Consider the following 23,774-nt stretch of genomic DNA (forward strand, 5'->3'; position numbering starts at 1 on the left):
GGACACCAGAGGTCTCATTCCACCAGCAGTGAGCACATGGGACACTCAGGAGCTCTTTCTGAAGAAGTGAGATCCCACGCCCAGCCCAAGACCACTGCCCTTGAAAAGACCTGCTTGCAAAGTGGGCCTTGGCTGGAGTGTGGGACTTCAGACGATAAACAGCTCCCTACATTGATATAAACCTTTCCCTGAATGATAAGAGGGCCTCGCTTTGTCTATACTGTTTGTACAAACAATGTGATTTATGCTGAATACCTGCTTTCCTTGTGGGAGCCTGAAATTTTGGTACATGGTAGGCAGATGCTGCCTGCATGACCAGCTCCAGGGAAAACCCATGGCGCAAAGCCTCTACTGCACTTCCCCAGCAGACAGCATTTCCCACAGTGGCCTGTGTGACTGCACTGGGAGAAGACTCTGGAAGCCTGCCCCTGGCTTCCTATGACTTCTTCCCACACACCTGTTCCTTCTGCTGATTCTACTTCTTATCCTTTCACTTTGGTAAATCATGGCCTTGACTGCGGCTCCAGGCCGAGTCCTGGGGATCCTCCCAGTGAGTTACTGAACCTGGGGGTGGTCCGGGGGACCTTGAACACACCCACAAAGACGTGCCTCAGTCACAGAGTTGTATGTGTGTAGAGAAGAAACAGAGCTTGCCAAGCTCAGGCCAGAGGTCACGAGGTGCCTGGATGGAGCAAAGCCTCAGAGAGACGGCCGAAGTAGAAAATATCATGAGCTTCCCCAAAGAGCTAACAACCTTCTGCTCAAACTGCGCCAACCACCAAAGACCACCGAAAATACACAAGTGTGTGTGAGAGTGTGAGAGAGTGTGTGAGAATGCACGTCTGAGAGTGAGTGCATGTGACAGCCTGCAGTGCGAGTGTGCATGTGTGTGCTGTGTATGAGTGTGCTATGTGAGTGTGCATGCGTAAGTGTGTGTGTGTCTATGTCTGTGAGTGGGTGTGTAGCGAGACCCTGATGAGGGAGACGTACTCCTTTCTGGAGCCTAAAACAGGAAGTGCACGGGGGCAGTCTAGGGTTTCATCAAGGAGCTTTACGCAAACACACTTAGGCCTCCAGACAAGAGTTGTTCCAGAGCTGGTAATAGTTCATCCAGGGCACAGTGTATACCAAAAAATCACAAATGAGACTCTGTGGGAGGAGAAAGAAAACAATCAGCTTCAGGGAAATATTTTTTGGAGGTGAACAAAAAGCTCCTGCCCCCTCAGGCCCTTGTCTTGGGAGTCTGGACCCCTCACTGAGGCTGCACACTGACCATGGGGTCACATGGTCGTGGGGGGGGGGGGGGGGGGCAGGCCCAGAACAGGAATCTCCCCCTGGGCTCCCCCTGCCCAGCTAGAGAGGCACTCTCCCCCACATACCACCCCAGCCCTCCCACACTGCACCCAGGCACAGGGAGAGACCCTGTATCTGCCAGCTTGCAGGTGATGCCACCAGGAGGGACTAGGAAAGGGTGGGCAGAGTTTGGAAGACAAGGAGGCAACTGGACAATCCTCAGGGATCTGGAGAGTGCAAGCCGAGACCAGAATGAGGTCCCCAAGGAAAGTAAGCGCTGCTTCTACGTGAGGGCCAGGGAGTGGGCTGGGTGGGCAGGAGTCCAGTGACCAGGAGGCCTGGGGCCAGGTGGGTTCCAGCACAGAATGGGAAGACTGCCCAATTAGAGAGCTTCCTCCCGTGCCCAAGGGCCTCAGACGGCATCAGGCAGCCTTCGGGCTACGCCCTCGCCCCACCCCAATCCACACAGCAGGAAAAGCTGTCAATGTCCAACTTGTATTTACTTGTAAAAGTTTTACTTTTTTCCCTCTTGGTCATGAGTCCCATCCAACACACCTTTTGCAGATCCTTCTTGCTTTGAACAGGGCATGAAGGACTTTCTGTGCTGTTCCTCTTGCATTTGGTCCGGCTAATCTTCACGGTGACCATATACTCCACTCCCGTCGTCAGCTACCAAGAAGCAATGGCACTGTTAATTTTGACTCCAAGCATCCAGTTGCTGACTCTTTCCAGGAAAAATTAGGAAGGAGAGTGATGCCCCAGGAGCCACAGTCCCTGTTCCCAGAGCTCATCCACCGAAAGCACGGCTCTCTCCTCCCCTCCCAGGCTGGAGGATGCACAGTTGCGAGTGCAGACCCTGGTCAGTGCCCAGCATAGGTGGAACCCATTCTTTTGCTCTGGACTGGCTTCACTGCTGCAGCCACAGCAGTGTCTCCACCTGTCTCCCTTGTGTCCTTGGGACGAGGGAGGCTACACAGCTCGAGCTTGGCTGCTCTGCAGCTCCAGCACAGCCCCCAGGCTGCACACAGGGTCCTCAGAATGCATAGAGCCACACCTTGTCTCTCAGCTCTCTCAGTTCCCTTCATCCATGTCCTCCCTCCCTGCTCTCCTTCCGAACAAACCTGATGAGAGGCAGTTTGGCAACACAGCTGAAAACATGGGCTTAGGAATCAAATCAACACGGGGCAAGAGGTCCCCATCTGCTAAGGCTGTGATCCCGGGCAAGTGCCTTGCAACTCCAGTGTCTTCACTTACAGAGCACAGATAATAATTGTGCTTGCTCAAGGAGCTGTTATGTGGGTGAAAGGGAAGCGTGTATTTCACTGAGTGCATAAAACTAATTTTAAAACAACTTAATAATTACAAATTATTAAATGTTTTAGCAAAGTGTCAGGAACATTACTCTGAAGCAGCTGTGGAGTCGGGAGAGCGACAGAACAAAAGACAGAAGAATTGTGCTCAAGTTCTGGTTTAATCCCCTGCCATCTCTGTCACCTTGGCCAACTCCCTCTACCTACCTGAGTCTCAGTTTCCTCAACTCAAAAATGAGAATAGTGTCAACTTCTTCCGAGGGTATGTGCGAGTGATAAACACACCCCTGTTTCCTGTTACTGTGCTTTGTCTTCTTGTATTTACATTCAAGTATGAGGCTGTGAAGGCTTGCGTGGTTAAAGATAGGGAAAGCCCTTTGTGGCAGGGAAGCCCCACACCCGGAAAAAAAAACGCTAACAAATGGTTTGGCGATTATTGTTGCCTGTTGGAAGCTGAGCTGGACTCCCCAAGTAAACGTGTGGACTAGAGAGTTCTGCACCGGTGAGGGGAGAAGCTCCTGGATGTTCCCTGCTTCCCAGTCCTAGTGTCAGTGGTCAAACCAAATGAGAAGGCTTGGCACTCTCTAGAGTGGCAATAGAGGGAGAGAGTGCTCACACTGCCCCCAGGGGGAAAACATCCCCAGAAAACCTCAACGCGTGCAGGGACAGGGGCTGAGGGCAGTACGGCCATCCTGGTCCCGGCATCCACCAGAATAACCTCAGGATGCACGGCTCTTGTGCTCTTCATCAAAGGACAGTTCCATCCAGGCAATGGCATCTTGCAGGGTTAGTGCCAAGCGCTTTCACACTGATCTTCAGCACACTCTGTATGTATGAAGAAACTAAAATTGCTGGCTGTAAATTTAACTAACGTTCCAGGCTGTGAAGCGTCTTCTTATTCGTTATTAGACTTGATTGTTGATAACAGGAATAATCCTAACAATAGAAATATTCTCACAAGTGCCGCTTCACTCTTTACAAGTGAGGAAACTGAGGCCTGGAGAGTATGGATAGCACTTGACCAAGATCCCACAATGACGATGGGGGACCTGGAGCCCAGGCACAGGCAGCACACCGCGCCACCTCCTGAGCCCCTCTGTCAGGGATTAGGATGGACACAGCCACAATTGTGGAGATGCCCAAGGACCCTTGCCCTAGGTCACCCAGCTACCAAGGGGCATACTCGTTCTGTCCAGTCATCCATTTGAATGACATCAAAAGTTTGCTCACAAGCAATTCTTTTAAAGTGAACTGTTAATGACAATGGATTGATTCCACAGGACAGGCCTCCTCAGATTCTCAGATTCATCCTTGAGAAGACAGATGGGGAAAACAAGCCAACTTCGAGAAGAACTTGGCTGCCACCTTGTGGCCAAGTCACCTCAATGTTCTTGGCCCTGACAAGCTGCCATCTTGTGGCAAGAGTGTGTGACGGAGATGGGAACAGGCTAATGTCTTCATGGTGTGACATAAGGCCATTTGTGTCATAGTAACACTGTTCACCCCTCTCTGCCCCTACCCTTACTGGTTTCTCCTATTCCCACTGCCCCTATTTCTGACCAGAGCACTTTTCTCCTAGTGAGTTATTTTTTCTAAATTGGCTCTGCCCCAACTTATATAGTTTACTATCTGAACTTGAGGGCAGCTTGGACCAACAAAAGTGGTTTTCAAACAACTTCTCTTTCCTCTGTCATCCTTCAATTGATATATTTCAGAGAAATATAATATATAAAACTAACAAAAAGAAAGATGATCTGTGTAATTCCAGGTTTATGTGGAACACAGCTAGGAAGTGCTTCCCAAAAAACCCGATAAAGACTTAGATTTTACAGTCTTGGACACTGAAATATTATTGTTCCGGGAACCTGCTATCACTTTGATAGGACCTAATTTCAGAATGAAAGGCAATTCTTTCCAAGGAAGACCTGTTGAGAATCTCAGGGGACATTTTTGCTCCAGACTAAGAGTAAGAGAGTTGGGATCTCACTCCAGGCCTTAGGCTAGCATCTTGGAAGGGTGACTAAGGCAACACTGGGGCCTGAACAGCTCTAAAGCACATCCATGCCAAGTGAGGCCATTCGCCACTTGGTGAAACCATCACTTCGGTCTCTCTGGGAACCGCAGGGTGTCCCCACTTGTCTGAGTGGGTAAGAATGGGGGCAGTGTGCACATCTGGAGAAACTGAGGCACAAACCTGCATCTGACTGCGAAGTAGCTTGTCAACTCCAAATAAGTAGGTGTCGTTACTAGCATTGTTGTAGGTTTCAATGAAGAATTTGAGCGTTGAATTTATGTTTTTCTGACTCATGGACTTCTCTTGGAAGCCTCCCCACCTTTGAAAATGACCCAACTTGGCCGCCAGGACCAAGGCAGCCAGCAGCAGCAGAGGGTTCCTCCAGCATCCAGCTCCCATCTCCACAGCTGAGAGACCTCCTATCCACGGCACCTTCCAGGGTGGGGAGGCGCCAGGCTGTGGTTTGCTCACTCTCCAGCGGCAGCCCTCGCCAGCACAGGCTTCCCCAGGAGATGGCCTGCCTGCATTTAAACAGAGGTTGAGACTGGAACTCATTCTTCCAAGGCTCTGCCCACAATATGACCAAAGGACCAACCAGGGAAATCTCCTGGCATGGCTGCCCAACCCACTCTCAGCTCAGTACATTTTCCACACATCTACGACACCCGCTCTGTTCTCTGGCGATTCAGGCAAGCATAATTTCCAAACACCTGCCAAGATGGACAAGACCCTCCCCTGCCTTCACACCTAAGGTGTATTATTGACTCTGCCTCGACTTATAGTCTACTATCTGACCTTGAGGGTAGCTTGGAACTGCGAGGAAGAAAGCTCCCAGAACAGACCTTTACAGTGCTAGGTACTAAGAGCTGGTATGTGGGGTGGAGAGCGCCATTTGTGGGAACTGGGGAAGGCTCATGGAGAAGGTAATATCTGAACTGAGATCTAAGGAATCAGGGACACGGAACAGGGCGTGGTACATTCTACTTATCTGCTGTGGGTTCCAGCCGTCTAACTCAGCCATCAACTACTCCCTGCACTTCCTCTAAGGCCGGGTTCCCTTTACTCACCTGCCACCTACCCACCACAGATATCTGCCTGCTGGATCCCACTGTGCCTGCAGGCCCTGGAGCTAGCACTTGCTGTCTTGGTGAGATCCCAGCGGAGCTTTGTGAGGTAATCCCAGCCTCCCTGTGAGGGAGGAATAAGCTGTAAGCCTTATTCAGAAATGAACCTTGCAGCCCCCTGAAGGCTGGGTGTTGCTGTGGAGAGGAGGAGATTCTCCTCTCCCCTCTTTGGGTCTCTGGCTGGGTCTAAGAATTAAACTGACATAGGCAGATTAACAGGAGGAAAGCATACAAATTTTATTGAATTTTTACATCTACGTGGGAGCCTTCACTAGAGAATGGAAACCCAAAGAAGTGACCAGAGCAGGAAGCTTTTATATCTTTTAGACCAAAAAAAGAATAAATTTGTGAAGAATTGACGAGACAAAGGGGTTTGGCTAGGGGTAGGTAGTCCATGGTAAAGAGGTAACAAGGTCTGTTTGTGCAGCCTGCTCCACCCTAGGTCCCGTGTCTCTGGTGACAGGGCGTCCTCTGTCCTCCTGGAACAGAGAAGGCCCTCTCGCTGCCTTCAGGGAGCGAGGGCTAGTGGGGAGGTCAGAGTGTTCTGCTGGCTTCTGCCATTTTCTTAAACTCCCTTCAGCTTAAGATATTTGATTTGCCAAGGTGCCATATTTTGGGGTAGCCTGTCCTGAACCCACGACTTGCGCCCATAAGAGCGCCTTATTTTTGAAACACTCATTAAGTGGGATCCTGAATGGGGTCCTGCTCTGGAAAAAGAACGTTAGTGGGACAATTGGTGAAAAGTGAATAAAGTCTGTGGATTAGTTAATAGCACTGTATGAATGTTAACTTCCTCATTTTCACCATTGCACTGTAATTATGTACAATGTTAACATTTGAGAAAGGGGTGAAGGGCATATGAGAACATTTATGCTACTTTTGTAACCTTTTTTTAAGTCTGAAATTATTTCAAAACAAAGGTTAAAATGTTCAAAAATAAATAAATGGGACCTTGGTCTTTGAGAAGTGGCATGATTTGGTGGGGGAAGCACGGGTCCTGGAACCCAACTCTCCTGGGTTCCAATCCCTTGCTGGGTGACTCTGGGAGAGTTACTTAGTCTCCCAAACCTCAGTTTCTTCATCTATAACATGAGAATGGAAAAAGCGCTAATCTTGGATTGTGGTGGAGACTAAATGAACGTCGGCAAAGAACCTGTTCCCAGGCCAGGGATCGGGCGGCCCTCAGGAGCATCCTCTGCGCCGTTCCCCACGACTCTGAACCCGCACACTGAAGCCCATGGTCTGTCAGATCCCCACCGCCCCAGACCCCAGACCACCCTGCCGCATGAAAATCCTACAAGGACCTCTTCCAACACCCCCCTGACCCTCAGAGCCTGCCCTGTCCAGAGGATGGAGGTGACAGCCTTGGAATATCCTGAGCCTGAGCTGCAGGAGTGGCATTTTTAAATGGATATATCAGGATTCGTAGGAGTGTGTGCAAGTGCCCAGACCTGGACAAGCTCAGTCAGCCCTGGAAATCTGGGATATGTCCGTCGGACTGAGGACCTGAGGAAGGGAAAGTAGTATTCAAGAGGCCATATTAGGAAGCTTGTGAACATAGGGCTAAACACGTAAAAAATAGGCCTGCTTAAGAAATATGGGCCTTGGCTATATCCATAAAGTAGGAGAAAAGTGAGTCCCTAGTAATTTCAGTGGGATAAAAGGAAAATATAGACTTTGGCTATGTCCTTCAATAAAACCAGAAAAGGGGGACTTTTCATGTCATTCCTGGAGTTACTTGGCTTGCGGCAGCATAACTCCAGTCTCTGCCTCCGTCTTCACATGGCCTTTCTCCTTGTGTCACTTTGTCTCAAATCTCTCTCTTCTTTCTCTTAGAAGAACACCAGTCATTGGATTTAGGGCCTACTGTAAATCCATTATGATCTCATCTTATGATCTTTAACTTTATTAAATCTGTAAAGACTCCGTATCCAGATAAGTTCACATTCACAGGTACCAGGGGTCAGGACTTGGCTGTATATCGTGGGGGAACACAATTCAACACACTAAAATGTCCATGGAATAAGAAGAAAATTGGGAGCACAGGTATGTCCATGTGTGTATTGGTTTCCCATAGCTACTATAACAAATTACCACAAACTTGGTGACTTAAAACAACAGGAATTTATTCTCTTTCAGTTCTGGAGGCCAGAAGTCTGAAGTCATTTTTGTTGGACCAAAATCAGGATGTCAGCAGGGCTGTACTCCCTCCAGAAGTTCTAGGGGAGAACCTGTTCCTTGCCGGGTGCAGCTTCCACTGGCTGCCAGCATCCCTTGGCACGTGGCCACATCACTCCAACCTCTGTTTCAATGGTCACACGGCCTCCTTCTCCTCTGTCTGCATCAAATCTCCCTCTCATAGGGATACACAGGTCACATTTAGGGCCCACCTGGAAATTCCAGGATGATCTTCCCATCTCAAGATCTTGAACTTAACCCCTTATGTAAAGTCCTTCTTTGCCATATAAGGTAATATTCACAGGTTACAGAGGTTAGAACGTGGATATCTTTTGGAGAGCCATTATTCAGCCTGCCACACCATGGCTTAGGGGAAGATAGGAGGGCTGATTATTTCCACGGAATAAGAGGAGAACAAGGGCCCTGGTCATGTCTAGAAAAGCAAAAAAGGGAAATGGACACATCCAGGGAAAGAGGAGGTCACATCAATTCCATGCTTAAGGGGAAGCTAGGTGTCCTGGTTATATCCATGGAATAAGGAAAAAATGGGGCTCTGGCTATGGCCAGAAGTAAGAACAAAGTGGGGGCATGATCATGTACCAAGGGGAAAATAGCAGTCCCAGTCATGTCCATGGAATAAGGGAAAATAGGAGACCTGGTAATACATGGGATCAGACGAAAATAGGGAGAAGAGTTATAGCTATGAGTCGCAGGAAAACTAAGGTAGGACAGGTTATTTCTAGAGATTAAGGGGAAAATAGAGGTTTTGGTCATGTCTATATAATAAGTGGAAAATAGGGGCCTTGGTCTTCTCCACGGAGTAAGGAAGAAATGAAGAGCCTGATTAGATCCACTGAATAGAGGGAAACAGGGAGCTTGGTCATGTCCATGGAATTAGAGGATAGCAGGTCTTTGGACATTTCCATGGAAAAGGGAAAAATAGGGAACTTGGTCGTGTGCATGAACTAATAGGGACCTAGAGGACCTGGCTCTGTATATGGCCCAGTCATGTCCAGAACAATGGGAAAACAGAGGACCTATTTATTTCCATGGAATCACAGGAAAATACGTTGCCTGGTTACAGGCATAGGATAAGAGGAAAATAGGGAGCCTGATTATTTCCGTGGAATAAGGGTACATTAGGCAGGCTAGTTATGTTCATGGGAAAAGGGGAAAAAACGAGCCCTGTTCTTCTGAATAAAAGAAGGGGACAAACAAGTGTTGGAGAGGATGTGGGGAGAAGGGAACCCTCGTACACTGCTGGTAGGAGTGTAAACTGGTGCAGCCACCATGGAAAACATACGAAGTATCCTCAGAAAATTAAGAATATATCTACCATATGATCCAGCTGTTCCACTGATGGGTATCTATCCAAAGAGCTTGAAAACACAAATGCATAAAGATACCTGCACCCCTATGTTCATCACAGCACTATTCACAATAGCCAAGACTTGGAAGCAGCCTAGGTGCCCATCAAGGAACAAATGGGTAAAGAAGGTGTGGTATATATACACAATGGAATACTACTCAGCCATAAGAAATGATAGAATCCGGCCATTTGTAACAACATGGACGGACCTTGAGGGCATTAAGCTAAGTGAAATAAGTCAGAGGGAGAAAGTCAAATACCATATGATCTCACTCATAAGCAGAAGATAAAAACAACAACAAACAAACACATAGCAACAGAGACTAGATTGATGGTTACAAGAGGGGAAGAGGGGATGGAGGGAGGCAAAAGGGGTAATTAGGTACATGTGTGGTGATGGACTGTAATTAGTCTTTGGGTGATGAACGAGACGTAATCTACACAGAATTCGAAATATATTATGATGTACATCTGAAAGTTATATAATGTTATAATCCAATGTTACTGCTGTAAAAATTAAAATTTAAAATTTTTTTTTAAATTTTAAAAAAATAAAAGAAGGAGAAAATAGGAGCCCTGATTATAGCATGAAATTGTAGGAGATATGGGGCCTGCTATGTCCATGGAGTAAGGAAGGAATGCAATGGGGCATGAGGAAACTTTGGGTGATAGACATGTTCATTTTATGCATTGTAGTGATGATTTTGCAGATGATAGATATGTCAAAACCCATCAAACTGTACACTTTAAATATGTGCAGTTTGTTTTATGTCCACTATGCCTCAATAAAGCAGTTTGGATGATGGATGGATGGATGGATGGATGGATGGACGGATGGATGAAGGGTATGCAGGAATAAACACAGTGCTTTCTACAGAACAGACACTCAGCCTGGGGTCCCTTTCCTGCCACTCTTGTGTTCCTTTTCATGACCCAGGACACTGAGTGAGAAAGGACTGCCCTTGGCCAGAGCCACATAGGGGCAAATCTGACAAGAGTAAGGTCTGCACCATGGCTCCTCCCACCTGCCTGCACCCAGGCCACCTTCTCATCTGCTGCCACACCACCCAGGGGAAGACAGCTTCATTGGTAGTTGGTTCTTAGGAAAGAGAAAGCATCTTTCCCAAGAGTGCAGCAAACCTGGCCTTCTGTCTCATGGCTGGACCCAGCAGCAGGGCCCCTGCTGGACCAGTGATGGTGGCACATGGATGGGATTCATCTTAGGTTAGCCCATGGCTGTGTGGTGTGTGGGTGAGGTGGTGGGGCCCAACGGGGGCTCTCTGTGAGCTGCACAACTTCCTGGCTTTGCCTATTGTCAACCACGATTTGGAATTCTTTGTCAGGCCTGCTCCCAGGGGACAAAAAACAGGAAACAAACAAAGGCAGAGTGTGTCCCATCACTGTAAGCTCTGCTCTTGTAGGCTGAGGAGTCTGGAGACCAGGAGTTTCTTGGTTGTGGCTTTTAATTCACTCCCTTGTCCTACCTTTGTCATTTTTGCCCCTTCCCCAACAAACTTCTCAGGCTCCTCCTTGACCTGAGCTCTCAGGTCTGCCCAGATCACCCATCAGTCTGGTCAAAAACCATTGCTCATCATGTTATGCCTCTGATTGGGAACCTGAAGTGGGGTGCCCTTACTCCCCAAAGCAGGAGGGAAACTGTAGGTCATCTAACAGGTGGGAAGCCATGCCCAAGGATGCCAGCATGTTCCAGGACAGGTAGCCAACTAGGGCATCCTCTGCCCAGCCAGGCTGAGTCCAGACATCCAGGCTGGTCCGTCCTGGTCTCACTGTGCGTTTCGGGCTGCTGTGAATGGTGGGAGAGCTACAGAATAGGGTCAGAAGTGGGGAAGGAGGCAGCCTTTCTACTGTTGCTTAGCAATTGCTTCACCTTGAGTCTCAATTTCCTCATCTGTAAAATTGGTATAATAGTAAATACCTCAGAGGACTGTGAAAATTAAATTATAAGAGGCACAGAAGTGTCCAACACAGTGTCTGGTGCATAGGGCTCAACCACGTTGGCTATTTCAGTAGGGAGGGAAATCTCCTCCAGGGGCCATCGAGGTGAAGCAGGTGCAGCTGCCCTGAAGCTTTCCTATGAACTCCTCCCCGAAGCCCTCCCTCCATCTTCATTGCCACTGACCAGCATCAGAGCTGCGAGAGGCGTCGCGGCACGACCCCCTGTTCATGAGCCTACATCTGCTATTGTGCTTCTGCTCCTCACTCTAGGTGAACAAACAAGCCCTTGCAAATAACTGTGCTGCTCTCATTTGGGTTCTTCTCTCCACCGTCTTTTCTTGTTTTCTTTTTGTAGCACTGTTCAATAAGTTCTTCTTTGTCCCCTAAATCGTCCTAGTCTGGACTGGCTGCTGACTTGGGTATCACCCAGGCAGAAAGCAAAGCTATTTGAGACCCACCCTGCTGCCAGCAACCCTTCAACGCCAACCCAGCAAGGAGCAATCCACGGTATGGGTACTCTCCATGTGAGGCTGCAGGGGAGCACTGCCGAGGCCACCAGTGGCAGCCCTCACTGTGACCCTGAGCCCTTGTCCCTAGGGCTGCACTGAAGGACGTGGCAGACCTTGGCTGGAAATGCCTGCTGGTCCTGGGGAGCAGGCCAGCAGCCGGTGCATAATGTCAACAATGACAAGGTGGTGCTAGAGATGGCTAAGAGCTGGCACTGCCAAACAAGGCCCAGTGTACATTTTCTCTTTCCAGACTAAGAAAACTGAGAAATCATGAAGCTCAGAAAGTCGGATGTGTCATAAGAGGCCAAGCCTTCTCACTGTCTCCATAGGACTTCCTTCCACCTGGCATCGAGGATGGCAGGGTTTGTCTGCAGGCCGTTGGTCTCATGCAGCCTTTGGTCTCGTCTCTGCAGATGTTTTCCATAATCCAGTATTGGTTCGCCAGCTCCTGCACAGACCACTCTATTTAAATAAGCATCAATTCCCATGTTGAAAGCAAGTAAAAAGCGCACAGTTTCTGCAGGCTGCCGCGCCCCTGCTTCTGCTTTTCTCCTGCTATCTTTCTGTTTTTCTGTGAGCAGACAATCGTCCTTCTGAAGTAATGAGCAGCAAAAGCTGAAAAGGGCCAAGACCCTGTTGTAACATTCTTCAAGTCCTTTGCCCATTTTTTCACTTTGGTTATTTGTCTTCCATTGATTTGTAGGATTTTCATGTCCTTAATAATAATTATTTTGGGGTACATGTGCTACAAATATCTTTTTCTGGGTTGTGACCTTGTCTTTTCATTTGAGTTATGCTACGTCAGTGAAAAGAAATTCTTAGACTTAATGCAGGGAACGTATCGACTTTTTTTCTCTTAGAGTTTGCAGTTTCAATGTCTTATTTAGGAAATCAAGGTCATAAAGTTACTTTCCTATATTTTCATTTAAAACTTCTGAAACTTTTAAAGTTCAGCATTTCACATCATATCCATAACCATCTAGATTTCTGTGCATGGTGTGTGGTGATGCTTTGTTCAGAAATTTGTACCCACGTTCATGAGTCAGACTGGCCCGAGACTGTCCTTTCTCACACGGGCCTTTTCTGGTCTGGGTTTCAAGGTTATACCAGCCTTGCACAATGAGCTGGGGAGCGAGTATGTCAGTCAGGGTCCCCACAGCAAACGGAGGCACACGCACCATAGGAGAGTTTATTTACAGGGGGTATTTACAATTCTGCAGGTGCAAGGGAACCCCAGAGCCATTACAGGGCCGTCATTTGCTGAAGGATGAGGGAGCCGATCTAGATGTCAGGCAGCCTCAGGTGCCACCCTGTGGAGGGCCCAGGGGACAAATGCCATGATCTCATTCACCTTCCACCCCCCCGCCTCTCGCTGGGCACCTCCTTAGCCAAACACAATAAGAAGTCAGAGGGCATGGGAGCCCCACTGATGGAGTTCATACAGGTCAACGTCCTGGGGCAGAGAGCAGCATAAAGCTGGCTAGCGAGTGGGACTAGAAAGCAATGTGATCTGACACAGGGAGATTTCCCTCTGTCTTAATTCTCTGGAGTAGTTGCTAGTTTTTTATTTTCTTTACTGTTTCTTTGAAAGATTGGAAAAGAGAGATTCTATGATCTGGCTTCATTTCATTTTCTTTGTCCGGACTCCCTCCCAATGTATGGTCAGTTCTCGCCATTCGAGGTAGTTACGTTCTGTAAAGTCACCACAGACACTGAATTAATACTGAACTATAGCTCTAAAGGGAAATACAGGTTTGATTCTCATGAGTCTCTGGTCACATTTTTGTCAACCCATCAATATATAACCTTGTTTCATATGTGTTTCTGTTTCAAAACACTTTATGTGACATATATAGTTGACTTATTAACATTGGACTCGTAGCCAACAGCGCTATAACGCATGCCTGCTCAAAGCTTATCTACCACATGTATTTTCTCCGTAAAGCACATCACAGCCTCCTTGTGTCTAGGAAGTGCCTAGAGAGCACTTCAGCACTTTGTTTTGGGGCAGTTTTAAGCAGTGAAATCGCCAACAAAAAAACATGAAAAATGTGGCACTAAACAGTCCATGAAAAGGACACTTAGAGTATAAGAGCTAAAAATAAAGGCAGTGTTGCCTTGTCCGACCTTAGCTGGGAACATGTGTGTCAGGCCACTCAAATTTTTCACTGCTCTGCAAATGTCCATAATGACCACAAAACTGCCATGAGTATTGGTTTTGGGGTTACAAATAAATTTTAGCAAAAAGGCAAATTTGCAAATACAGAATCTATGAATAATAATCATTGACCGTAATTTCAAATCCAGTCGCTATAGTGCAGAGTGAGTTTATGAAGACGTAGTTCTTTCAGACGAAATATGAAGAGATGCTGGCACCACACTCTGAATAAGCCTGTGACAGTGTGGATCACCGATGGGAAAACCCTTCCTGCTTTTTGGGACAGACCTAAATATTTTGGTAATATCCAAATATGACAAAACGCACATCTGCCATGATGGGAAAGAGCTCTGTAAAATTTGGTACATTGAATTATTATTCAATAATAATTAATCACAAAGACTTGCAGCAATATAGAAAATGCTTATCCTTCCTAAGCAAACAAAATACAAACAAATATACATGCTTATAATGTCTACATACTTGTAGGTTTGATAAAGATTTGATAGGAACACATATACATAAAAAAGGAAAACACTCTGGTTAGGTAGAAATATAGGTGAAAAAATTTTCCTAAAATTTCTTTAATGTAACATTAAATAATAACGTGATAGGATATCAAAAGACATTCTGAGAAATAAACGACTTTTCCCTTTAAGTCATTGTACCTGTAGCTCAGAACCATAACTTTGAGAAGAACTATTTTAAGCATAAAGAAGAAAAGTCTTAGAATGTATCATATAAATAAAAGTTGAGTCATCTTTGTTCTTATGCCCATTTGCCATATTTAAAAGCATCAAGTTAATTTCAAAATGTTTGTGGAATTTCATGTCAACTAATGAAAAGAATAATGTTAATTAATGACTATTATTTTTCATAAGTATTTTAACTTAATTTACCATTTTGTATGTTTCCTCTAACATATATTTGTGTATACTGAATTTTACCTTTTCTAATTCTTTGGTCTAAATTTTACAGGATGATTTCTTAAGGAAATGTTAAATAACATTAACAAGCTGCCTTTGAGAATATTTGTAGCAATTTTGACGTGGTATGAAATGTATCTCACACACACATATACAAACTACTGTTGTTTTGAAAAGTGAAAAAAAGTGGTAATAAAAACACTTATCTAATTATTCCTTTGAAGTTCTCCGCTCAAATGCTCTCAAGTTTTGCAAGTCCATGAGGAAAAAGAAAAGAACCACTACAAACAGAGCGAGTAAATTCTGTCCTTAAAGCTGCACAAAGTGCTGAAGCCCCACCTCATCACCAGGAAGGGCCAACATTTATTTTCATGAATTCATTACTTTGACGCTGTGGGATGAAAAGCCTTCTAGAATGGCTTCGTTTCTTCTTGCCTTCTAAAGGGGACCACACTGCACAGACTTGGCCTTGTCCAGATCCTCTGAGCCACTCTTATTTTGCAGACAGAAGCAAGGCCAAGATGTCATTGGAGGAGGCAGCTGAAGGCCACGCAGGTCCCCTCAGGACTCCAGGACCCTTGGAGGCAAGGGGCTGCTCCCCAGTCCCCCCAGGGGGACTCCAGAGTCACAGCTCTGTCAATGCAACCAGAGTGGACCAGGGTGGGAACTGGCTCCCTTGAAGCTAACTATGGTGGTTTTAACATGTCTGTAAATCCTTTGAGATCCATCCCTTGCATATGGGTGAGCCTAAGGGATTTGCTTCAGGGAAGCAGAAGTGATGCCTCAGAACTTTGGAAACTAGGTCTTAAAGGTGATGCAGCTGCTGCCTGGCTCCCCCTCCCCCCAGCACCTTTGGAGCCCTGGCCACCAAGTAAGAGACCAGAGACACGCGAGGATCTACGGTTGCTCTGGCCTTTGGAGTCTTCCCATCCCAGGCACCAGGCGTGTGCGGGAAGAAGCCCCTGAGTCAGCCTCACCTCCGGCTCCCATCTGACTGAGAACCACACAGCTGAGCCCGGTCAACCCCTAAAACCACGAATGATAATCCTATTAAATGATTGTTGTTTCACAGCACTAAGTTGCAGTGGGAACCAGAACCATCAGTATACAGTTATGCATGGGTGACAATCCCAATTTATGAATTTGTAATGAACACCATGACTATCCATGGCGACTAGAACACACCTATTTGTAGTCAGTGCCTATCCTCTCTGTCTTAGTTTGTGTTCTCCCAGAAGCAGACCTTGAGACAAGGAGTCTAGAGAAAGCAATTTATTGGGAAGTGACAGTATCAGGCAGCACCAGCGGGGTGTGGGGACAGGGAAGGGAAGGAAGTCCATAAAGGGTATAGAACAAGCAACCTTCTACTGTGGGCAGATGGAGCTCCTTCCCACGGGAGCCTCTGAGAGGGAGCGCAGAACACTCCTCAGAGTTGTCCCACCAGAGGGGTCTTTATCCTCCAACTTCCCAAGAGTCATTGACTGAGGGCCGTTCCCAGGAGGCAAAGAGGCATTAACTCCTCTATTAATGAACTTAGTTAATCCCCTCCCTCTCCAGCATTCAAGCAGAGCAGGCTGGAAGGCCAAAGAGGACCCCGAGGAGAATCGCAGGTGATGGCAGTGGGGACCAGCAAGCACGTGAATATTAAGTGCTAGTCACAATCAGAAGTTCCCAAACGATTTTGGAACCAGAGGGAGGAGAGGTAGGTGACACTAAGTGATCTTAGCAACCTAGTAACCGGTAGCTGAGAACTTACTGACTTAGTAGTGAGAGCCAGCTGTACTCAGTTGCCTGGCGGGTGCTCACCCAGTGTACCAGGCATCTGCACTGGCCAGTCAGGACACTAGCCCAGGAAATCCTGCAGGTACACTGCGTTTGTGCCTGCTGTATGCTCAGGTGGTGCCAGACTCCACACAGGACTCTTCCCATGCCACACCCCCTCCTGTGAACACACGCAGATGGCTACCCCTTGTTTTCCCCATGGGTTCTTTCCTGTCCTTGCCTCTCCTAGAGCTGGCTGTTCTCAAATGGCTTCAGCCTTACCTTTATGGACCATCTCTCAGGGTGGGCAGCTGGACACTCAACATTCCAATCTAACCTCATGTGTTCATCAGTCTGAGTGTCTGTGTGTCCACCCTGATCTGCTCGCAAGGAAAGGCCTGCAGGTTCTCCTTGGTTCTGCCTTGTCCAGGGTGCAGGCGCCTCCTTTCCTGCTCCATCTTCTCAGAAACAGTCTGAAGCCTTTTCCCTCTTTTCTTCCAAGTGTCCAGAGCTGGTGAAAGACAAGGTGTGTATAGGTCAGCATTGTCCACCAGACCTTTGTGCAAAGAGAGAAATGTTCTATATTTGTGCAATCTGATATGGTAGCCATTAGCTATGTGTGGCTATTGAGCAGCTGAAATGTGGCTAGTGTGACTGAGAAGCAAAATTTCGTATTTTATTTCTTATTATTTGATTTAAATTTAAATGGCCACCTATGGCAAGTGGCCACTGTCCTGGTCAGCACAGGCACAGGCCACAGGTCCTTTGGATCTGCTCCTGGACAGCTCCTGTTTGAGGGCCTCCCTCCCTCCCTGGCCCACACTAAAGCAGGTCTCTTTTGCCTTCTGCTTCAAAAATTCCCCACTAGTCCCTCTAGTTGGTCCTTATTCTGTGAGGTTTGTCTCTCTTCTTTGCCGACTCCCCTCACCTGGCCTCTGGGAGAAGAAAACAGGCTCTACACAATAATTAAGGTTTGAAATTTTTCTCTTACTTGGGTAAGGACTAGGGGAAGGGTGGGAGTGCCCAGGAGAAAGAAGAGAATGATGGAAATACTCAGAAATATCAAAAATGTCAAGGTGTACGCCTGCCAGCCTTAACTGCACATTCTAGTTTAGAGGAGACAGCCCATTCTATCTCCTTTTCAGCTGACTACGGATTTGAGAGTCTAAAATTGTATGCTTCAGAATAGTGGTGGAGAGTTCTTTTTAATATGTACGCTTCCTAGATGCCAGGAGATCCTGAAACAAAATGCTAGTGGCTTGGGAATCAGTATTTCTTGAACCTCCTTAAGAGTTTGCACATTGAGCCAGCTTTGGAAACTGATGCTGCTCTTAGGATCTGCTGATCAACAGGCTCATGCTGCCCTTAGGAGCTTTCAAGTTGGCCCAACTCCATTAAATTCCCAAAGACTGCTACGCTTTTCAAATGCTGAGGCCCACTTTTTGCAGTTTTTCTCCTTACTCCTGCATTTATTGCTGAAGCTGGGTACCTGAGGGTCACTGTAAATATTCAACAAGAACAGCCTTACCTTTGCAGACCATCTCTCAGGGTGGGTAGTTGGACACTCAACATTCCAATCTAGCCTCCTGTGTTTACCGTTAGATCTTGTTTCCAACACAGACACAGATGAAAAGAAGTTAATCTCGTTAATTTACTGTTTTCTTTTTTAACCTGAGGGGTGACTCAAGGGTCACAAGGATTTATGAGCTTGTTTTGCAGAAGAAAATGAGTGCCTTTAAGGAGATTATGATCACCAGATAACCAGACCCCAGCTGCTACTGACACCCAGAAATCTGATTGCCCAAAGGCTTATTGGAAGTGAAAGAAACACAGAATTCCCCCTTGTTTCTCTGAAACTCCTCCTGCTAAGCCCCTTGGCTCTATGAAGATCCCCTGCTTTCTTCTTTCCTTGAGGCAGATTTGAGAGAAACTATCCTCCTGCTTTCTTGTTTGGGCCAATTCAAATAGATCTTTCTCCATCTCCAAGACTGACGTCTTATTGTGCATCAGGCACACAAACTCGAGATTAAGAGGTTCAGTACCACCTTTAATTTCCTGCCTCCTTCTTCCCTGTTCCATAAGCACACACATTAGCTTTTTGAAGTTAGAATACTGCATGTAGTAAGAGTAGATAAACTCTGCCCGAAGATGTGAGATTTCCTTCTCCCTCTAGGGTGCCTGCAAAGCATAAACTCTTGAGGTATGTGCTTTAGTCACCTTTCTTTCTAGGAATTGGTCCTCTTGCCTTGCTCTCTAAAGACAAGATTCATTTTCTCACATATATTTTGTGTCAGTGCCAAGTGTATTTGTTAATAGTTTGAAATTGTCACAAGCTCTCATTTGACAGAGATTTTCATATTTACTCCACTACCTCTGCTTTAGCATTGCCAATGTAAATGACTAGTCTAGACTTCGTATTAAAAAAGAACTCCCTCTGGGACAGGCCTGGAAACTACTGGCACACCAGAGCATCTATCTACAGATACTTCTCCTAGGAGATTAGAAGTCTTCCTGGCAGGCAAGAATTATGTCCTAGAAGACCCACCCTCCATGGCCAGCATTACGTAAAAGATAAGAGAGCTCAATGGCTCAGATCCATTGAAAAGAATTCAGTCAATAAAAACAGTAGATTATGCGTATATTGAATGTATGCAGCTCATTCACAACCAAGAAAGAGAGGACCCACAGAAAGTTGCAATATATGGATGATATTAAACCTGAAGTGAGTTCACTCACCCGTTGTGCAGCACGCCAATCTCTGACACTGAGTGTAGTGGAAGAAAGTAGGAATTTTATTATTGCACAGCGCTGAGCAAGGAGAGAGGGCAGCTAACGCTGAAATCCCAAACTCTCCGAAAAGCTAAAAGGAAGGGTTTTTATTTGGGGTTTTAGGTAGGGGAGGAGGAGCATATGGCCTCCATGGTCCGAGCTTTCCCACCAGCCTGTGTTAGCCCTTGAGACACTTGCAGAGAGGAGGGGGCCTGTGACATTGCTGGTTAGCAGCTTTCCCACCAGCCTGTATCTCTTTGCAGGAAGGAGATAATGAATCCAGATGCTTGTCCTTGGTGGTGTCTGTCTCCATGGAGGATAGTGGATTCTGGAGCCAAGAAGCCAGGGCAAGCAAGGAAAGAGTGTTTTGGTGTTGACCCCATACATGTTGGGTTTAATGTAGGGAAACTGATATCAGGTTATCAGGGAGACTGAAAACTAATTGTGAGCTTACATTGGCAGAAATGGTACATTCTTGAACGTCTTGCTCTGGAGATAAAAATAGCTCTTTCTGCCTGCTGTTGCGAGTGGGTGGGTGGATGGGCATCACAACGTTAATGAAATTGCTTTCAGTGGCTGCCTTAGATTCCCTTTACGGAGCTGGGGCGTAGGTTAAATGTTCTAATCTGTTGCCCCATTTCTTCATCCATCCCATTGCCATGTGTCAGTCGTGTTGAGCAGGGATTTCTGAACCAACGTGATGCTGCATGTTTGAGGTGATCTTTACCGCAAGCCACGGGCCATTTTCCATTACCTCCATACTTAAGAGATTAAGATTTACCTTGGCCTGGGTTCCCTGCAGAGGGTCACCCTCCCCGCCCCAAAACCCCTGGCGCGGGCGGTCTTCAAGCTCGGCTCCCGCGCTGCCAGGCTCTGCAGCCAGCTGGGAACTGCACCTGACTCTGGCGCAGCGCCGCCGCCAGGCCCCGGACTACAAATCCCGACAGGCCCCGCGCCGCGCCTGCGCTCCCCGCCGCTACGAGAGGAGGGCGAGGGCGCGGGAGGCGCGTCCGAGCCGCCTGAGGAGGTTGTGGCGGCGGCGGGCGACATGGACAACGCAGGGAAGGAGCGTGAGGCGGTGCAGTTGATGGCGGAGGCCGAGAAGCGAGTCAAGGCCTCCCACTCCTTCCTCCGAGGGCTGTTTGGGTGAGCTCCAGGCCCGCGTGCCCTGAGGGGTCTCGATCGCGGGCCCCTCCGCGGCCGCCGCCCCCGCGCCCCCTGCAGCCGCCACGGGCGTCGGCCCAGCGCTGGCCGTCGGCGCGGGGTCCCAGGGGCTGTGGGCGGCCCGGCCTGGCGTCGGCGAGGGGGACGCGGCGCCCCCGCAGCTTCCTGCACCTTGTGGGCTCTCGGGCAGGGCGCGAGCTCGGCGCCCCGGGGGCGGGCTGCGCTCTGGAGGGCCGTGCGCGCTGCGTGCGTGATTCAGCTGTTCGCGAGGAGAGGCGCAGAAAGCGCGGGCGGCTTTTTGTTTTTCCTTTTGAAAGCAAAAGGTCCGCCCGACTACGCAGCGTCTTTCACCCCCGAGAAGCGGCGGCGCCGTGCGTCAGACCCGGCCGTTTCCGCGCGGGTCCGGGCCGGACTCTCGGGCTGTGCGGGCCCCCGGGGGCGTCCCCCTCCCCCGGCCCGGGCTCTCGCGCTGTGCGGGCCCCCGGGGGCGTCCCCCTCCCCCGGCCCGGGCTCTCGCGCTGTGCGGGCCCCCGGGGGCGTCCCCCTCCCCCGGCCCGGGCTGTCTCGCTGTGCGGGCCCCGGTGCGCATCCCTCGCCCCGGGCTGGGCTCTCGCGCTGTGCGGGCCCCCGGCGGCTCCTGCGTTTCTCGGGGCAGGTGTGGTTTGGAGCTTAGCGGTCGGTTCAGGTTTGGCTGCCTGTGAAGGCGATGGCAGTACAGAAGGAGCGCTGCCTAATGCTTGGTGCTCTCACCAGGACCTTCGTTTCTCTGATCCGCAAAACTGGTAAAAGCTGTTGAGGTAAAATAGTAGTGTCGTGGTACCTCACGCGAGGAGGTGATCTTAATGTCGCTGCGTGTTTCAAGCCAGGATGTGCTTCCGGGAAGAGGACCTGTAATGGACGAAGGAGAAAAGCCTTCTGGTGCTCGATGCTCATCTCGGGCTGTTGCGTTGTTGTCTGCGTGAAAATAGGCCAAATCCTGAGCCAGTGATTCTAAAAGGATTTTGAAAAGCCTTTTTGTTTTTAAAGAATTGTTTTCTCCTTGACTGTTGATCACCTGTTTCATTGACAGGCCGTATAATAAAAGTTTCATCTTCGCCATTCACACTCGGTTCCCACAAAGTTACTGCGTCCCAGATCTGACCTGGGTGCGGGTCAGTTTATTAACCTAGCTTTGGAACCTGGGGCAAGTTGCTTAGCCTCTCTGCGCCTCGGTTCCCTCCGCTATAAAATGGGGGTAATAAAAGTACATTTCATCATGAGGGTTCAGTGAGTCTGCTTGTAAAATGTTTAGTGCTGTCGGAAATGGTGATTGTGAAACATTAATTAGCATATTCATCCAAATTGTCAGCCTCAGTTATTTATCAAGGAAGCAGAGAGCCAGACACATTGACTTTTTTCCAGGATTTCAGAGCCAAAGACCTTTTGGGCTGGATCGTTGGTCTTTCAATGAAATAAAATATCTGAAAGAGCTTTGTACTGTGTAAGTGTTGTTTATACCATGGAGGACGGTTATTTTCAGTAATACTTGGCTCCAGGAAAGCTTAGGGAGGAAGAATACTCAGAGTTCCGTGAGTTTTAATAGTGTTATATACTTATTTGAAGCCGAAAACCAGGCCTAGTTTCTGTCAATTACAATAGGAAGATAGTTTCTGTGTCACTTTTAAATGTTTAGAATCCTGCATTGTGTCTGGCATCACTTGAACGTCTCATCACCCTTCTAGGCTGGAGTGCATGTTACTCCACTCTGCCCCCACTTCCTTAGCTGTAAAATTTTCCCATTTTCGTTGCTAATCTCTTCTTGTTATCCTTTATTTAAAGCCGGGGTAGTCTGTCTCTGAGTCAGCCTCCTGAATTAACAAGGTAACATACATACTATCATCAGTATGCTCTGAGCCCACATAGTTAAGAGCTGACCAGATAGTGCTTTAAAGAGAACAGGTGATGCTGTTTTGAGGCTGTAGCGGCCATTAAAAGCTGCCCAGCATATTGCATGTATTTCACATCACAGACTCATTCTCAGCATCCTAACTGCACATTAAAACCTGTTAGGAGTTCATCTCCTTCTCTCGGTGTTTATCCACTGCCTGACACTGGTTTTCTGGCGATATTGTATTTTTACTACTGTTCTATATCTCTTCCTTTTTTGTTGCTTTCAGTAAAATTAGATGAAAATGTGCATTGTATATTTCTGAGAAAGAGTCAGTCTTGTATTTCTTCTGTGTGTAAGGCACAAGTCCCTTGCTTGTCAGCAAGATGTCAGTGTTCCTTTCCCACATCCCCCTTGCAGGAACAGAGCTGCCAAGGGATGAAAACATCACAAGAAACCACTGTTAAAGTGGAATTTTCTCTTTGTCTCCCCTGTCCTAAATCTTTTAACTTTCTTTGTAATTCTTCTGATGGTTACCACCATAATTCTAAATAATTTTAGAATACTTCGACTTCCTGATTTATTAATTTTAGATAGTGTCTGTCAATTCTGATAAAAATGATGAAGCTTATTACACGGCCTTGCATTTTCTTTTACCTATTTCTCATTCTCTAAATATTATCTTTTGTATGTGAATAACATATTTAAACCTGCAATTCTACTTTTAAATTTTTTCAAATATTTCCCTGTTTCTGTGAGTTATAGAGTGGCCGTGACTATATTGTCCAAACTGGGATATTTTTGAGATGCCAAGAAAATGGGTATAAAGCGAGAGTGTCCATGCAACCAGGACAGAGGATCGCACTAGGTATAGGAAACTTTATTCTCTTGTCCTATGCTTTCACTTTGTGTTCATTTGATTAGATGATAAATTCAGTAAAGCTTTTGTACCTTTAAAGAATTTTGAGTGATTGATACTTAGAGTTCAGTAAGGAAACTTTGGAAGTAGAATTTCAGAATGTTAACCATTTCTGTATTTAAATGGAGCTTATTATAAGTAAAGGTTTTTAAAATTAAATTTAGTTAAAATCTTACAAATTAATGGATCAATATTTTCTTGAATTAAAGTATTAAAATATTTTTTCATGGTAGGAAGTATCTGTCAATTCATGTTTTAATGGATATTTTCATTAGGGATTGAATGAAGAGTTGTATTTTGAAACCCTGTTCAGTATCTGTGGAGATAAACATGATTTTTCTCCTTAGTTGTTAATATGTTAATTAATGGATATCTTCGTTGAACTGTCCTTGTATACCATGAATAGCTTCTCTGGATTTATAATGTATTATTTCTTAATCAGCTATCAGATTCTGTT

The 23,774-nt window shown here is 47.1% G+C and overlaps 2 protein-coding genes across 3 annotated transcripts in view; one reads left to right on the top strand and one right to left on the bottom strand.

The window, feature by feature from the left end:
- Positions 1-1,018: 1,018 nt before the first annotated feature.
- Positions 1,019-5,769, bottom strand: CSTL1 (cystatin like 1). Its single transcript, XM_001488719.5, has 4 exons — positions 5,685-5,769; positions 4,798-5,138; positions 1,849-1,962; positions 1,019-1,149 (listed from the first exon to the last, which is right to left on the bottom strand). Exons 2-4 carry the CDS (start codon positions 5,014-5,016, stop codon positions 1,066-1,068), a joined length of 417 nt encoding a protein of 138 aa, XP_001488769.1. The 5' UTR covers positions 5,017-5,138; positions 5,685-5,769; the 3' UTR covers positions 1,019-1,065.
- A 14,406-nt stretch (positions 5,770-20,175) lies between these two features.
- Positions 20,176-23,774, top strand: part of NAPB (NSF attachment protein beta) — a 45,127-nt gene continuing 41,528 nt past the window's right edge. Inside the window, exon 1 of one of the 2 annotated variants that reach the window (XM_023625999.2) lies at positions 20,176-20,513. Coding sequence is in view for 1 of the 2 variants with exons in the window: in XM_023625998.2 (XP_023481766.1) it covers positions 20,416-20,513 (98 nt within the window). In the remaining variant the exon portion in view is untranslated. The remainder of the gene's footprint in view (positions 20,514-23,774) is intronic. The other variant, XM_023625998.2, reaches the window with a different exon arrangement.

This window comes from Equus caballus, chromosome 22 (assembly GCF_041296265.1).
Source record: "Equus caballus isolate H_3958 breed thoroughbred chromosome 22, TB-T2T, whole genome shotgun sequence".
Lineage (NCBI taxonomy): Eukaryota > Metazoa > Chordata > Mammalia > Perissodactyla > Equidae > Equus > Equus caballus.